At 40.1% G+C, this 16952-nt stretch overlaps 1 protein-coding gene across 5 annotated transcripts in view; it reads left to right on the forward strand.

Moving 5' to 3' along the window:
- APP (amyloid beta precursor protein) overlaps positions 1-16952 on the forward strand; it is a 208376-nt gene that overhangs the window by 39125 nt on the left and 152299 nt on the right. For all 5 annotated transcript variants that reach the window (XM_071562894.1, XM_071562884.1, XM_071562914.1 and 2 more), the window contains exon 2: positions 260-427. In XM_071562894.1, coding sequence (XP_071418995.1) covers positions 260-427 — 168 coding nt within the window. The remainder of the gene's footprint in view (positions 1-259; positions 428-16952) is intronic.

Here is a 16952-nt window from a genome sequence, read left to right on the forward strand (position 1 = left end):
GCTCACGTTGGTAAGAAGACAATTTTGGGCCAAAAATAGTTTGGTTGCAGCTTTAAAATCTGTTACACTATTGTAATCTGGATTTCTATGAAGACCCCACCTTATATTTCTCAAATTTGCTTGAGTAAAAAATTTCAGCCTTTCCTGCCCTGGGTGGTTGAGTCTAGAGTTTGTTTCAGGCTTGCTTGAGCTTTTCCTGCTTAGGATGGACTGAAATGAGAGGTGTGAGGTTAAAACATCTTTTTCCTTCTCGTTCCAGGTGCCTGCTGATGGAAATGCCGGGTTGCTGGCAGAGCCTCAAATTGCCATGTTCTGTGGCAAACTCAACATGCACATGAACGTGCAGAACGGAAAGTGGGAATCGGACCCCTCTGGCACCAAGACTTGCATCGGGACAAAAGAGGGGATTCTCCAGTACTGCCAGGAAGTAAGTGCTGTCCTTGGGGAACACTGCTGTGGTTTTAGTTCTGAAAACGTAGGTGCAGGCATGGAGAGCTCAGGCTGTAGGGACCTTCCCTTTCTGATTTTTTTTACCTCTTTTGCTCCATTGCCTTTTCATCCTTTTTAAAGAGGTTCTCTCCAGCACTTGTTAAAACGGCTTCAAAAATTGGTTGCTGTGGGAGGCACTGGGACTGTTGGACAATTTTGTGTCTCTTTCTTCTGTCCTTGGGGGATAATTTTTGTATAGTCTGTGCACAGTGGGCTTCTTTCCTATAAAGTATTTTGAGTAAAGCTGAGGTGACAGTTTATTATTGAAAATGCCCTTGTTCTTTCTGGGCTGATCTTGAAAGAGTCAGCTGTAACATGTCTTCTGTCATCCTACCATGGTACCAAAAAGCACTGGGGCAGTCAAGAGTTATTGGCCTCTGCTGCACGCTGAATCATTCAGAGTTTCTTGATAGAAAAAGCTTGCCCTACAGATGAAGTCACAATGGCTGATTTCATATTTGAGAGCAGAAACTTATTACCCACTCGCTTTTGTCCTAAGAACAGATTGTAGATCTAATTTTGTTTTGTCTCCATGCTGTGCTTGGTTGATAACCTTGTACCAGTGTGTGACAATTTGAAAAGAAAATGAGTATTTCATGCCATGAAACAAAAGGGCACAGTTTGAGTTGCCTTAGTCCTCACATCTTCCTATACCATCTCTGTCCATTGTTGTTTTTAAAGCAGGGGCTATTGCATATTGCCATAGCAATAGTGTCTTCTTTCCTAAATGTCAAACCAGTTCCTGTAAAAATGCTTCTTTAGAAATCAAGATAATTCACTTTTCAAATCTTGGCTCTCTTAGCATCTTCATTCCTGTCCTTTCACCCACTGATTGTTCTTTCTGTTTCTTGCAGTGTTTTGTTCAGTTTTTATTGCATTTGGGCTTTATAGTCTAGAATATTAATATTAAGGATGGTATTGTAGTAGCAATTGAAATTATTGTTCACCAGTTAGCTTTGACTCTTTATTAAGAGAATTGCTTTGTGAAATTCATATTTTTATCACTAGCAGAATTACCAAACTTAACCTACTACAGTTTCAAAGATTTCTTCTGCTTTTCTGTTGTCTCCTGTGATTAATCCAAATCAAGTTGATCTATGTATAATGAAATTATTGGGGGTGAGGGAAGGAATAAGAAAATGGAAATAGAGTATCAGTGAATAAAAGTCCACAAGATAGTAAGTCTGTCTAAAGTTACAGAAATAAATACGTGAACTTACAGAAGTAAGATTAGAAGGTTTGGAGAGTTTTAAGGCATGTATAGCTTAGTAGGTTGGGAATTTAGCCACAAATGCTGTAGACAGGGAAGGATTCCAGAACAAGATCTCTGACCTGTAACTCTCAGCTGAATGTTGGGTGATTTTGAAATTTTCGGGAGCATTAAAAAAAAAAAAGGCACCTTCTAAAAGTAAAGCGAAGAGGAAAGTAGTAGCAGTAAATAGTTAAATGACAAAGGGAATGATAAGACAAATTGTGACTCCATAAGGAAAAATTCTTTGCCAAGGAGAGTGGCCATGCAATGGCACAGACGTGGAGTCCCTGTCCTTGGAGATGGAAGAGCTGAACTGGGCAAGGACCTCAGCAACTTGGTCTGGCTCAGATGTGAGCCCTGGGTGGAGCAGAGAAAGGTCTGAGTGACTATTATAAGTTTCTTTTAACCTAAGTTTTTGGGGATTTTTTTTGCAAATCTGAAATTGTCTCCTGTCTGAAACAGAGGAGAGACCATTTGTTACTTGTTTTTTTTTTAATATTTAAACTCTAGTGTGGTGATGAGCCCTAATTTGTGTGCTTGACAGTGTATTACCTTAACATTAGGTGATCATGTCATGATTTTAGAGTGTCTCTAGATCCAGTTAAAAGCATGGCTCGGGGGGTTTTGCCCTGTCATGAGGCAAAGTGCTGGCAGATCTACTCCCTAAAAATGAAGTGGGCATCTTACAGATTTTAATTAAACTGTGTTTATTATTTGTGCGTGTTTAAGCAGTGTGCTTTCATTAACGTGAACAATTCTGCTGTGGCTTTCCTACTGCTAAACTTGTCTGTGACCCAACGAGAGAAATGGAAGGGTTGGGTAAGAACACCCACATCTACCAAAGAAATAAATTTGTAGAGAATTGCTAGTAGATGCCACTCAAACTGGCTTCTCAGCTTTGGGGAACCCCTTGTTGTTGTGCTTGATATTCCAAATATGCTCGGTATCCTGGGGCTAACAGCAGGTTTTGCCTTACCTTCTGCTGTTCACCTTGACTGGAAGACAGTGCTTGCTGTCAAGGAATGGGACAAATTTGCATTTTTCCATTAACTGCAAGCAATAGGCAGCAAGGCTGAGATGTGGTACGTCTTTCATTGAAATAGTTTGCATGTAAAAAAAAAGAAATCACATATTTGATTGCTTTTGCCAAATATGACCTTTTCCTTCCTTTCATTTCTCTCCCATTCATGCTGGGTTTTTTTCCCCAAAAGAAGGATTGTTTCTTTGTAAGGGACTTTTTTCTTGGTTGTGCTAGTTCGAGCTGGCAAAATACCAACCCAGCACAAAGAGTGAGTGTTCCCCCCACCAAGGGAAAAGGAGGAAGATAAAAAACCAGAAGAGGAATAAAAACCCTCAAAACCCAAAATGGAAAGCTTCTTATATTTATACAAAAGAGAGACAATTAAAAACAGAATATGATATAACACATATATATATACCAATGTGGAAAAGAACAACAATAACTACCAAGTCGCCCACCCAACAGCAGATTCCAACCACCCAGACCACAAAAACACCCCAGCAGACTTCCCCCAAAGGACACCTGGCAAGAGAGAAGAAAACTAATAACAAAACAAAAACGTGTACTTCCCGAACCAAACAGTTGTGAATTGGTGGTGAGGCCTAACTCTCCCAGCATTGTGATAAACGTGTTCACTCAGCATCGGCCATGCAGGGGACCGACCGAGGCCTCTCTACACCTGTTTTTATACTTGCTGTGATGTCAGATGATGCGAAATGACTCTTTGGTTGCTTAAGTCGGGTGATGCTTGTCCCTTCTAATCTACGTAGCATTTTCAGAGCCTACTAAAATTAAGGCCTAAACTACCACATTGGTATAGGCAGAGGCTGAGTGTCAGTGCATCTCTTCACTTTCCCTGGCACTGTGGGAGCTCCCTTGGTGGTTCTGTCTTGCTGGAGCAGCAGCTGTTAACACAACTCTGCTGAAATGCTGGATTGGTGGTGGGTTTTTTTACCTAGCTCCAAGAAAAGCCCTGAAATGATAGTGAGCAAGGGAAGATTTGGATTTTTACCCCTGAAGTGATAGTGAGCAAGGGAAGGTTTGGGGTTTTACTCCTGTACTTTTAATGAGAAATCTGTTCATCCTGTTTTTTGTTTCTGATCCCTTGTGTGGCTCTGTGCCAGGCACTGCAATAATCACTCTGTTGCAAGGGGAGATGCTCTCCTCTGGTCAATCCTGTAGCATTAGCTCATGTGCTCAGCTCTTTTTCCAGCGGGGAAGGACCAAAAGGGACATGCCAAAAAGAGACAATTAGAGTGGAAATGCAATAAGCAAGTACAGTCATCTTGCTCTGTGGCTCCTTGGCTATAAAATAATACAAAATTAGTTTATTTTTATTGTGAAGCTCCACTTACTGTTCTTAGGCTTTGTTTTCCTCCTTGAAGATATTTTTCAAAAACAAAAAAAAGGTATCGTCTTCTCTTTCATGAGAACTTACAGATAGATCCATTCTTCTGCCTCCTTGTTGGCTGTTTTAGAAGAGATGTTCTTGCCAGATGCCCAAATGGGGGTCAGAGCATGGGGCTGGAAGGTGCGTGGAGTACAGAAGGACATGTATTTCTCTTGCACAGAAGATTTACTGTGAGCCTTTTATGTTTTGCTTGAGATTGTCATCGTTGCCTCTTCCCATCCATTGCCAGCATAGGAGGATTTTGGAGTCTTGATGCAGCAAGTAGCAGTAGAGGAGCATTGCAGGGCAGAAAGAGAGGAACGGGGGATAAGCAGAACCACCTACATGTTTTAAAGATTTATGTTGCTTGTTGTTGCTTTGCTTCTTTTGAGTGGGAGCTCAGTGCAGCACAGGAACTGTCTGAATTTATATTTGGACAACACATCACACAGTTTAAAGATGCAAAAGCTCAGACTGTAGATTGCTTATTTGAGAGGAAATGGAAGATACTTGAATGTTGCCTTCCTACTTCCTTGACTTCAGTTAAACTCTGGTCCTCAAATCACAGAAAGTGGTTCTGGAAGCACAGTACATCCATCTCCTGTGCCTTCAAATCTGCATGTTCCCCTGTGTTCAGTGTAAGCTGGTGGCTTTTCTTGGTATTTAAATATCACAAAATGAAGCTTTCTTGGGTGAAATGAGATACTAGTTAGAGAAGTACAATTTACTAATGGTTTCTTTTAGTGTCAGTGTAGCATGCCACTGTATTAACTGTACCTGTTACTGTGAAGTAAAACCACACAGGCCTGAGCTGCAAACATCTGTCAGTTGCAAGTGCTGCAGGTGTTAGAACAACGTGGCATTGATGTAAGTGGGATGGTTTACACCTTTGTATGTGCCAGGATCCTTAAGGTGGTGTGAGTGGTGTAGCTGACACTTTACATCAAGCCATTGGGGTCAGTCGAGTCCTGCTGCTGACACTGCAGTGCCAGCTGTTCTGGAGGGATGTTGGGAAAAACGTGCCATACACAATTGCTGGATAACTAGTCCTGGGGAAAGCTGCTTCCAACAGCCCCTGATGGGTGGTTAGCTGATATCCTGGGGGGGTGGAGACCACTGGTCCTGGACTTTGTCTTGTGTTGTTTTCTGGAAGGAGCTGGGTGCCCCAACCCACACATGGAGAAAAGCCCTAGGGAGGTGTGTTACTGTCAAAGGAAGGTGCTTTTAGGAGGCCTGTCAGCTCTTGCCTTCCTTGACTGTATTCATCAAACCGACCTGGAGCCTGCCCTTTGGCTAAGTCTGGTTTCAGAGTTACGTGAATATGCAGCGTAGGAAGTTAATTTAGATGTGCTCCATTCCCTGTTTAAAGGGAACAACTGTCCAGATGGAAGATACCAGTGTATGTTTTATTATATTAACAATTTTGAGCAGCTTCTTTGTGTAGAGTTTTATGTCTGGTAATTAGGATACATTATATGAGTTCCTTGAAGGACTGAAATTATTTTGTCATCTGTGCTGAACTCACTGGCCAAAATGGATTGTAAAAACAACACTCATAGCTGACAAAAAGTTAATTTTGTCTAATGCTTGGTTTTTTCCCCTCTTAGTTTAATTTGGAGGTGTTTATTTCCATTTTAAGTATGCATATAACTGTTTGTCTTTTCTCCCAAGACCAAACCAGAGCTATAGTCAAACTAGTTTGGGCGCCGATATTGTGAGGATGGAGTAAACCTTGGAGCCTGGAGATCTAGTGCACTTTACAATCAGCAGCTGGCTCACTGTGCAAACTTTAGCTTAGATGCTTAGAATAATTTTCAGATGCAAAGTATATGTTAGCCTTGTGAGGTGTTATACCTGGCATCTCTGAGACCACGTCATGGCTGCTCGATTTCTTTAAAGTCATGGCATATGTCCACTCTCTTTTAAAGATAATTGAGATATGTGTCTTGTGCTCAGTGTGTGTTTCTTTAGAAAAGTATTCCACAGAAATAACAAAATTATAAATGCATGTTACTATGGTCCTAACTATCTTTCTGTTACATGGAGCAGAAAACAGTAGGGTAAATTCAGGTAACAGGTAACATTATAATTATTGACAGAACAGTGTTGACATATCTAGCCTCTAATCATAACACTTCCAAAAATTACCATCTTGTCATTTTCTGAAACCTCCTGTGCTTATGCCATGTGTTTAGGGAAGTTGCTGGTGAACCCCAAAATCTCCTTCTTAGCCAGTACAAGCTAGGGTTTCACCATACTAAAGCTTAGGCATTAATTCACCCCACAACCCCCAGATGCAAGCAGTCCTCATGACCCCTGTTGGGTAGATGGCCTAAAAGGGCCACCAAATGACTGGTCCATCTCTATTTGATTGTTTGGCTCCCTCCTGCCACCATCTGTTAATCCTTTTGTGCATGTTGCTCAGGGACTCACTCCAGACAAGACTGATGGTAGCAGTTCCCTCCTTCTCTAGTCCTTGTCCTTGTTGAGAGTTTCTGCAGATTTGTTACAGGGTTTGTTCAACTGCCAGGGATGACAAGGATTTTAAAAAGAGAAAAATAGTTTGGCCTTTTTTTTTCCTGAGGTTTTGAGGCACAATGACAATGGTTTTGCTGCTGTGATAATGGTTTCTCTCCATGTCACCTTGTCATTTTCATTGTAATAGGAATTGTTTTTATCCAAGCTGCATAACGTGCTCTTTCTAGTTTCTCAAAGCAAATAGCCATGGTACTGAAGGTGAAAATGAATTTTCAACCTGAACTACTCCAAATTCAGCAGCCTAAAAAGCCATACGATCTGTTTAATGAAGCATCATGGAAAACATACAGATTTTTGGCAGCACAGACTGTCCTTAAGAACAAATGACATTTGCAACAGAATGGGTATTGGTATATTCTGAGATGTGCACAGTCATGCTGAAAAGTTTGGGTGAACAGGATCTTGGCATTTTTTGCACTTACTATTGAAGTCTTTGGTTTTACTTAACTTTTGGTCCATGGCAAAAGTTGAATTAGTTTACTCTGTCTGCCACAGCTTGAATCTCATCAGTCTACTACTGATGGCATATTTATCCTGCAGTTAAGCCTTAGTATGCTCACCTTCTTGAGAAAGAAGGCTGGGATTTTTAGCCCAGACTGTAGTCTACCATTTAAACACATTTCAAATCAAGTGACTAATAAGACTTGCAGCATATTTTGCCAGATGATTCCTGCCTTTTTTGTTGATAATAAAAAGGTCCCCTCTCATTTTTTCCCCATGAAGTTTTTGCATGTCTCAAAAAGAAATTAAAAACTTAAGAATCTTAGTGTGTTGTTATTTTATGATCAAATTTCCAGCTCCTTTCGAAAGAACATGATTTTCTTGTGGAAGAAGAGTGATTGTGCTTTGAGACTGAGGGAGGAGAAAGGATGAAAATGAATGAGAATTGTTTACATAAATATATATTTAGGTAGATGTGTGTTGCAGTGTGTAATGAAGCTGCAATGCTACATTTCCCCCTAGATTAATTTTGAATTTCACAGACATGATGTGCAAGGTGAATGGCTTGTCTTAATTGATGAGTTCCACCAGTGTGGCAGTTGTGCCAGGAGTACAATATTTTATTCCATCCTCTGAAATATATGAATGCAATGGCTGTATGCGGGGCAGTCCTCTTGCCTTTTTTGGTTCATAGGTGAACTAACAGACAACCATTTAGCACGTGATCAGGAAAATGTTTTACATTATCATCAGCATGCTGTTCTCTGTGCTTATGGTTTGCTCCTTAAGGCTGCAGAAGGACCAGCCGCACTTGCACTTGCTTCTTGGCATGCCTGGTGAAGGGAGCACATGTTTCACCCTGTTTGAGGAGGAAAGAGAGACTATTTACAAGAGCCTGTAGTGACAGGACGAGTTAAACTTGTGGAAAGTAGGTTTAGATTAGATATTAGGAAGGAATTCTTTGCTATAAAGGTAGTGAGGCACTGGAACAGGTTGTCCAGTGCTGTCCCATCCCCAGAAGTGTTAAAAGCCAGATTTGATGGAGCTCTGAGCAACCTGGGCTAGAGGAAGGTGTCCCTGCCCACGTCAGGGAGGTTGGAGCAAGATGATCTTTAAGGTTCCTTCCAGCCCAGGCAACCTTTTCAGACCATGGTTGCATGGACACTTCAGTCTGACACAGATTTTTCTCACTTTTGTTAAAGATCATTCTGGATCCTCTTGAGCTCCTGGCACTTTCTATTGTGATGCAGTTTTTATTCTTAGGGAGAGTTTTCAGAGATATGCCAGTTCCTTGATGCAGCTTCTGTGCTAACACAGGCTCTTGGAGAGATGTTGGCAGTAAGTGGACAAGAGGTGAAATAAGGCATGAATTGTACCCTAGTGATATCAGACTTGAGACTTGTGTCCAGTTCAAGACCAAAACCATGGCCCCAGCATCTGCAGTGTACAATTCCTTCTGGGGAGTGGTGCTCCTGAGAGCTGGAAGGCCGCCTGCAAGATTTGAGTGTTGAGTGGTTTCGAGTGTTTGTTCCATCCCTTTCTGGTCTTCCTCAAGTCTCTGTGCATGATTGTATATATGTGAATAGGTAATATGCTTTGTGTAGCATTCCATGTGCTTTGGATCATCTCCATCCCTTATGGATTGCTTTATGGCTTTTCTGTGCTGCCTCTTGTTACTACCTTACCTTGTTACTGTATTCTATCTTGCTTTTTCTTGTGGTGATGGTGTTACTGTCTTCTGGTTTGGTTTTTTTTCTTTGTTTGGTGGAGACAAGTTTCTTCTTTCTTTCCCATTTTGCCACTGTCTGTCTGTTTTGGAAGATATGGAAATTAAAAATGCTGGCTACAGCTGGGAAGAGTTTCAGTTGTCAGTTCTGCAGGCAAAGGTAGAAAAGGGAAAGACAGTTTCTCTTGTTCTGTCGCTTTGAAGCTCTCAGGAAAGTGATACTTCCTTGAATTCCTAGCAGGGTACTGCCCCAAGGTTGAATGGGGGAATATTTCTTGATTTCTGGGACATTCCATTTTTTTCCAAAGCATTTTATTACCACTGCTTTCTAATTTCTAATTCATATGGTAGCATTATCATCCACTTAGCTTTTATCCAATTAAAATTATTATGTAGCACTGTATTGAGTGCCTGCTTTAATCTTCCAAATACTGTATGCCTCTGGCTAATAGAAAAATCCCACTGATGATCTTTTTTTGTAGATGAGTGTTCCTTAACAGAAAATTGTTCTAGATGGTTGTGGATTAATTATAATTGTGGAGAGGTTTCTGAATATCTGTCCAGTTATTGATGGTTTTATCCACCTTTTTCCTTCATATATATATTTAGGGAGAGAGAGCATCTTTTTAATAGTTTAAAAAATTTAGGTATTAATATTTTTTTTTGTTTCTTTACTTGAGTAGGGCAAGATTTTTACTGAAGAGGTGTTACTATAAATCACTAACAAAAAAGTTTGAAGGGTGATTTGAAGATTTGAAAGGATTTTAGATTTTTAGATTTTAGTTTTTCAGAGCTCTTGAGGCATCTGGCTTAATATTGGGACTAAAACCAGCATTGGATTTAAGGTCCTTAAGACTGTTCTAAATTGTTGTGAGGCCTTAGGGTGAGTTCTTGCTAGGGAAAGGGAAAAACATCCTTCTCTTGAGCTAAGACAAGAGCTTCTACTAGAAAGTGTAGCATTTAGAAGATGCATCAAAATATCTCTTAAAATCAGCTTTGTATTTTGTGTGTGCCAATAGTTGTTGCATACATTAAGAGAAAATGGAAGAATTACTTGTACATTAATGGCAATATGATGGTTAAATTTTTTTCTTCTACCCAGGTATGAATATTGAAACATGAATACTTGTCATCTGGATATGAGGAAATATTGCCTGATGCAACATATTTTGCCAGCATAGTTTCTTTCTATAAATACTGTTGTAGGTCAGAAGAGCACCGATCCCATGGGACTGTAATGACATTCAAGATGTCCAATTCCAGCTGTGTGAAGGAACCGCACAATGTTTCTGTTTTGTTTCCATTAGAAGATAAGGCAATGCGATTTGTTTTATTTGATTCTTATCCCATGTCATAGGTTTTCTTTAGGAACAGTGATAATTAGGCATTTATAAAGCACCTGATTTGTCCATTCATTAGTCCCTTCCACTTGGCCTGGGAAGAGAGCTCTGCCAGAGTTGTGGTCATTAAATGGATTCCTTGTAAATCCAGCTTCTAAGGTATTTTTTGAGGCAATATCAAGATTCTTTAGTATTGTTTTCACTCTTTTTGTTTGAGGCAGTTGCAGACTTAAAAAAAATTTTGATTTTGATGAGTGTTTCTTCAAACATCTGTGAAGTGTTGCAGCTAATGTTGCTTGTCCAAGTTCCCACACAGCTTGGCAAGTCTGTACGCTCCATCTAAGAGCAAAAAAAATCAGAAGGGATCATCCAAGTATGCTTCTAAACAAGGAATCTAAGAGGATTTAATTAGACTGATCTTATTAAAGCTAAACCTGTAATACCATGTAAATTAATATGTGTGTATTTTTTAATGTTTTGGAGGAGATTGTCATAGAAACTAATTGTAAACTATTGCTGAGAGGCAATTGCTAATAGGCAATTCCTTGCTGAACTCTGGAGGGGTGACTTTTAATATTTTTGAGCCAGTATGCATCGAAGCCACTCTGAGTGTGATGTGTTCCTATCATGATTTTGTCCTCTGATCCAGGTGTTTCATATGAGAGCACCGCTGTGGTTTGGAGCAACACAGAGGACTGAGGAGTCTCTCATATTCAGCTATGTTTGAAATTCCTGAATGTTCCTGCTTTTGCAGACTTTCAGCTTAAACATCTTAAATTGTTGTAGGTGAAGATCTGCAGCAAGATGGTCAGATTATGTGAGCTAATTTTAGAGTTTCTTACCAAACTAAAGAGCAGTTTAGCACAAGTATTGAGTTTAAGCAGTACATGCTGTTGCAGAAAAAAATCACTTCTCTTCCTCCTCATTTTTTCTCTGCCAAATTTTAGCATATGTCTGATCTTCCAGTGAGGAAGTTTAGGGAACTGAAATGGCACAAAGCCAAACCCTGCAAACAAACAGGAAAAGGGTGAGTTTCCCTCTCTGACCTGCTCACCAGGGACCAGATGAGCTGGAGCACTGATGTGGGAAAAGTGTAAGGCAGGGGCAGAACTTCTTGACAGCTGACCAGGGGATGGCATTGCTCTAGTCTTTGAATAGCCTGTGAAGAGAAGCTTTCTAGGTGTTTCTGAAGGCACTACATGTTTCTGCTACTTTGTCCTATGTGTTTTCAGAAGAACACATCCTTTTAATCCCTGAATTTTCCTAAGCAGGTTTTCTCTGGCAATAGACAAAGACAACATGAGCAATTTAAAGGGCAAAAAATTTTTGATGTTATTAGGTCTAGAAGACAGATGTCAAATCAAGCCTATAATGAAGAACAGGACATCAATTAATTAGAGATGTGAATGTGGCTCCACCAATTTAATTTGGACAGCAGTAGAAGCATAAGTGGAGAGGACATACATTCAAAATACCAGCACCTGTGCAGAAAAAGAGAGAAGAGGCAGGTGAAAATAGAGAAATTTGAATAAGTCTGGTGTTTTCGGGCAGAATGATGACAGTGGGAAGGACAGAGGAGAATTGAGAGATGAATGAAAGGCCAGGAAATCTGATGTAATGCACTATCCTTGTAGTGATTATGTGGCCTGAAATTTAGTTTTCTTGGGTCATTTGCTAAACTTTTGCTCCACAGTCCTGCCATAAGGATTTTGAGAAAAAGAACATGGGCTCAATATCTCAGATGAAGAGTCCCAGCTGCTGCTGGTTTTGCTGTTCCTTCCGTTTCTGTCAGGGTTTTACAGCTGGAGGTACAGGAGGAGTGGCTGCACTCAGGAACATCAGCCTCATGTGCTGGTCTCCAAGATAAATATTCTTTTCCATTGTTCTTTAACAAACTAAAATTCTGCCTTTTTCATAATGCACTAGTGGATTTGATGTTTGTAAATTGATTTATCATGTTGTGTAGCCATGTCAGCATTTCTGTTTTATGGGCTGTTAGAGGGTCAGCCTGGTGGTTGTCTGAGGGCTTCAGCAATAGAGCTTGCATTGTATGAGGAGCTACACACGGGATCATTTGAAATCTGAAAATCCTCATGTTTATTTTGTTGCTTCATTCTAGTTCAATGTTTCACGTTCATGCATTCTTATCTCTGAAACAGTTACTCCTCTAAACAACAGAAACTGCTAAGCCATAGAGCACAGTAATAAAATAGATTGCATTGTAACATAATCCTCAAGATAAGAGCATTTAAAGCTTTGATCTACATTTTTTTAGTTTCTGAAAGTTTCAACAGAAGTGTAGGTGTGGTTCTGAGAGGTGAGAAGCAATATCTCTCCTAGGATGAGCCAAGGCAGTCTGACCTGTTAAGGATTTCATGTTTGTTTTCCAGCAATTTGAAAATCCTTTGAATTGAGAAGTCCTTAATTGAAATGGTTAAATTTGTTTTATTTATGTTTATTTCAGTCCAATTCAGTGAACTTTGTTCCTCTTGGAGAAAGGGTGCCAAATATCATTTCAATTTAAACATATTGTTTGCCAGTCTTACTGTGAAGTAAAAGAAGAGACATAGAATAAATTATCATATTTACTTGAATTAAAAATTCTTTGTGGATTTTGAAGAACTGGAAACCTTGATGATTCTGTGATTCTGTAAGTGGTTTGGGATATCTGCTGGCAAGATGCAGAATGCAGAGGAACATATGCATGGACATGCTCCAGCTGCACAGTGGTTTGGATTGGAAAGCAGGTGCAGAGTTACAGTTCTTCCTCTGTCCTTCAAAATTCAGGATTGACACAACTCAGAGGATGCATAATTGACTTGGACTTTATTCTGATTTTTCCTTTTCTCAGTGTGCCTTTGGGCACATGGAAATGCACATCCTGTTTCTGCTTGAGAATAATATATCACTATATTGGTGTGGAAGTTTTATTGGATATGATTGGATTTTGTTACACCACAACAGTGTTCTCTGGGTATTGACATCACTGTAGTTAATTGAGTCATTGGGAGCAGTTAGAAGTGGTTTCTCCATTTGGCAATCATCCTAATCCTGTTGAGATTGTTCTTTTATAGAAGGGGGGGGGGGAGCTTTTAATTTTTCAGACTTCCTTGGAATTGGTGGATTCAGTCTTTCTGTTAGAGAAGGTGGTGTCAGGGTTCCCACTGGCTTCAGTGGAGCATGCAGCACAAAGCCTCAAAAAATGTTTTGCCATCTGTGTGGGAACAGACTGCAGGAGGAAGAAAGCTGGCAAGAAAATGTTCAGCTTCTTTTTTGGTGGGGGGTGGAGCACTAAGACAGTATGTTTTTTGGTTTGCATGCTTCTGAGCTGCTCCTGGTAAACATACAGATGCCTGCAGGCAGCCCAGTGCCTGGGAACTTCATGCACATGGGGATTTGGTGCTTCGATACTGGTTGATGAGCAGCATCTGTCAGAACCTTTCTCCTCCCTCGTGTCTCCCAGGTTCAATAACCATCTCTGCAGTTGTGTTCATTACCTGTACGGGGGGGGGGGGGGGGGGGGGGGGAATAACCCAAAAGCTTTGGCCCCTGACCTGTGCTACATGCACAACACAGAGCCTGTGAGTAGTGGGGCTTGCTGAGGAAGTGCTAAGGCAAAGTGTGGGGCTGAGGGGAGACCCACCTCATGTTCTCACTGCTGGAAAATCAGCCAAGATAGGTGGGTCTCCTGCAGTACTGCAGCAACAGAGAGGGATATTCTGCTGCATGGGGTTTTACTCAAAAAGAATAGTAGTAAGTTGTTAAAATTGTACTAAAAAAAGTGCAAAGCCAGCATTAGGCTGCCTTGGGAGATGCTGCGTGTCTGCCACTATAGACCTTGTTCTCTGTGTGTGTGTGTGTGCAGTCCAGCAGACTTAGAAGTCTGGTGTAGAAAAAGCATGATAGGACTTTGCTTGGTAAAGCACATTTTTATGATGCCCATTTAATTTCTTGCTTTGCTTCCAAACTGGCATTGATATCCCAAGGAGTGTTGGCTAAAATCCCTCGCTCTCAAAAGGGAGGATGACTGGGAGGTCCTCTGTTAAATACCTGCATGGACGTCCTTCAGGGTCTCAGCATGATGCCTTACGACTTTAGCAGCCACAATGTTTAGATGAAAGTTGAATTAGTTGGGTTTTCAGACTGATTTAGCAAGTGGAAACGTAGGTGCTGACAGTTTACTAATATGAGGCAGAATATTTACATCTTTCTTGGACAAATTTCCAAGCTTTGCAAAGATGTTTGCAAGTGAGTCTTAGAGACCTCTCTGTACCCTCCTTCTTTTCTTCTGTCATGAAACAAAATTGGATAAACAGTAAGTGTAGTTCAAGTAGAAGTGAATTCTAAATGAGCTGTGGAACTTCAATGTTTTGAATGGTTAATGAAGATTTCTTAATATCCTGTTGGATATTAGCTTTTAGTAGTACTTTGTGTTATCAAAGACATGAGCAGTAGATACTGTTCCCTATAAAGCAGAATTTGCACCACAGATGCATGAACTGCCTACTGTATAATAAGGGGGTTTTTGCATTTGAAAATTATTTAAGTCTTCAATATAATGTAAGTTTAAAATGAAATCTTGAGTAAGTCTGTGTGGGTCTGATCAGACTGAAGTACATTTTTTCATCTTATTCAACTTTCAGACTGGAATTTACCGCCTGTGTCTTGGAGTGTTGTTACTTTGTACTGTTCCCTATTTGAAACACAAATGGGAAAGATTTGGGAATTTCTGTCTTGGTAGTGGCTCCAAACTGAAGTTCACATGAGTAGGCAGGTCTTCATAAAATGCTTAGTGACAGTTTCTCTTGATAAGCTTTCATGGTGAACTTTGTTTAATCTGAGATACAGTAAATATTAGTACTGAATGTAGGAAATGCCTGATTTATCTTCAGCCACGAATTCTTCAGGTTACTCTCCTAAGAGAACAGTTTGCGGGCAGAATTGCTATATCTGTGCAAGGCAGTGGTGAGGCACTTCTGATTACTCTGGACAAAGATTCTATGAGAAAAAAGTCAGAGAAAAACACAAGGAAACCTTTATCCTATTTTTTGCTGACACTATATATTCTCTGTATTTTAAACCTGTAGTCCGTATAAGGTATATCTCATCCACAAGAACAAGAATGATTAAAAAGCATTTCTGTTTGACCTACTAAAAAAAAGAGAAAAATGTGGCACCATCTTGGAGCTACTCAGGTTATTACTGTAGGTATCCTGTTTAAAGGACCAAGGCAAGGAAATGTAAAACATCAAGTACATGTTTCCTGTGTTATTCACAAACAAGAAATGTTAGTGATCTGAATGTTTTCTGCAGCTATGCTCCCTGTGGTTTCATTCCTCATGTTCAACTTCTAATTTTCTTCTTTTTTGTTTTGAGATCAACTTGTATTTAAGAACATCAGGTAGTCCACTTCTAACTTGAAGATTACTCTGACTTTTTCTGTATGGTTTTCAGTACAGGACTAAACCTCGCAAGGTTTTCTTGTGTCCTGGCTGGTGGAGTACAACCACTGTTTCAGAATATGACCTTATATTACCACTTCAGATTTATGGTACTAGAGTCTGAAGTTGATTTCATGGAAAAGGAAATCACCACTGTGTTTGTCTCTTGGGGCATGCATGCAACTGATTCTGGGCTCTTAGCGTAATAAATTACCCTTTGGTTACTTCTGCAGTAAACTCAAGAATGCATAAATTAATTAGATTATGGAAAATAGGTTCCCGGGCTTGTTACTTTGTGACAGTTTTTGCATGGCCTCGAAGACAACTTTGACATAGTCAAAGTAGGTCATTTTGTAAGCAGTGGAACAAAAATAGAGAACTTGAATAGGGAAAAATTGCATTTTTTCAAGTACATTTTCATAGATCTTATTACTGTGATCCCAACAAACATAGCTCAGTCACATACGTTCCCATTTGACAAAAGGGTGTGAGGTTTCTTTGGGAGAGGCTTGTGAAAATGGTTCAGGTAAGTAATTTGATGATTTTAAATGTTATAGCCATTTATATTGATGATTTCTTTGAAAAGGAAATAGTAACTTTCTACAGATAGTGGTTTTCAAAAAGCTGTTATGTTTTATTGCATGCTGTCAGAACAGTACCCCATCTTTGGGCAGAAATTGCTGGCACAAGATCTGCTTCTTTCCCTGTCAGCCCTTTTTGAAATATATCATGGTTGAGATAAAATGCGGTGTTTCATCTTCATTATGATAATACCACAAAAAGAAAGGTCAGACTTCATTATTTGTTTTTTTTGGGCTTTGTGGGTTATCTTTTTTATTTTTCTTTTTCTTCTCATGTTTGCTTTTTTAGAAGAATAATAAGGACTGCTTTTGAAGATCCACATCATCTGAGCCTGTATTCCATCCAGTCCCTTGGATGCTGGTGCTGTAGCCAACACAATTATATTTAAGCACTCTCCTTGTGTATTAATTGTCTGATGCAGCTCACTGGCACTTGATGTGTATATTGATGTGATGGAGGAGTTGCTGCTAGGACAGCACTTTGCCTCACGTTCCTCCCATGGCCATGTGCTGTCGGAGGGATGGCAGCCTTCAGGAGAACCTGGAAAAGCAGACCTAGGCTCTCTGGCTGCTTACACTGTTCCACCTTCATCTGGCAGCACAGTGCCTCAGGCAACCCTTAAAGAGGAAGTGAGTGGATGAAATTTTATATCATGTCTAAAAGATGAGATTTTTATTACTGTTTTTAAACTACTACTTCCTCCATGGTTTCCCCTCTTGGGAGGACAGCAGT

Source organism: Pithys albifrons, chromosome 1, assembly GCF_047495875.1.
Source record: "Pithys albifrons albifrons isolate INPA30051 chromosome 1, PitAlb_v1, whole genome shotgun sequence".
In the NCBI taxonomy this organism is placed as follows: domain Eukaryota; kingdom Metazoa; phylum Chordata; class Aves; order Passeriformes; family Thamnophilidae; genus Pithys; species Pithys albifrons.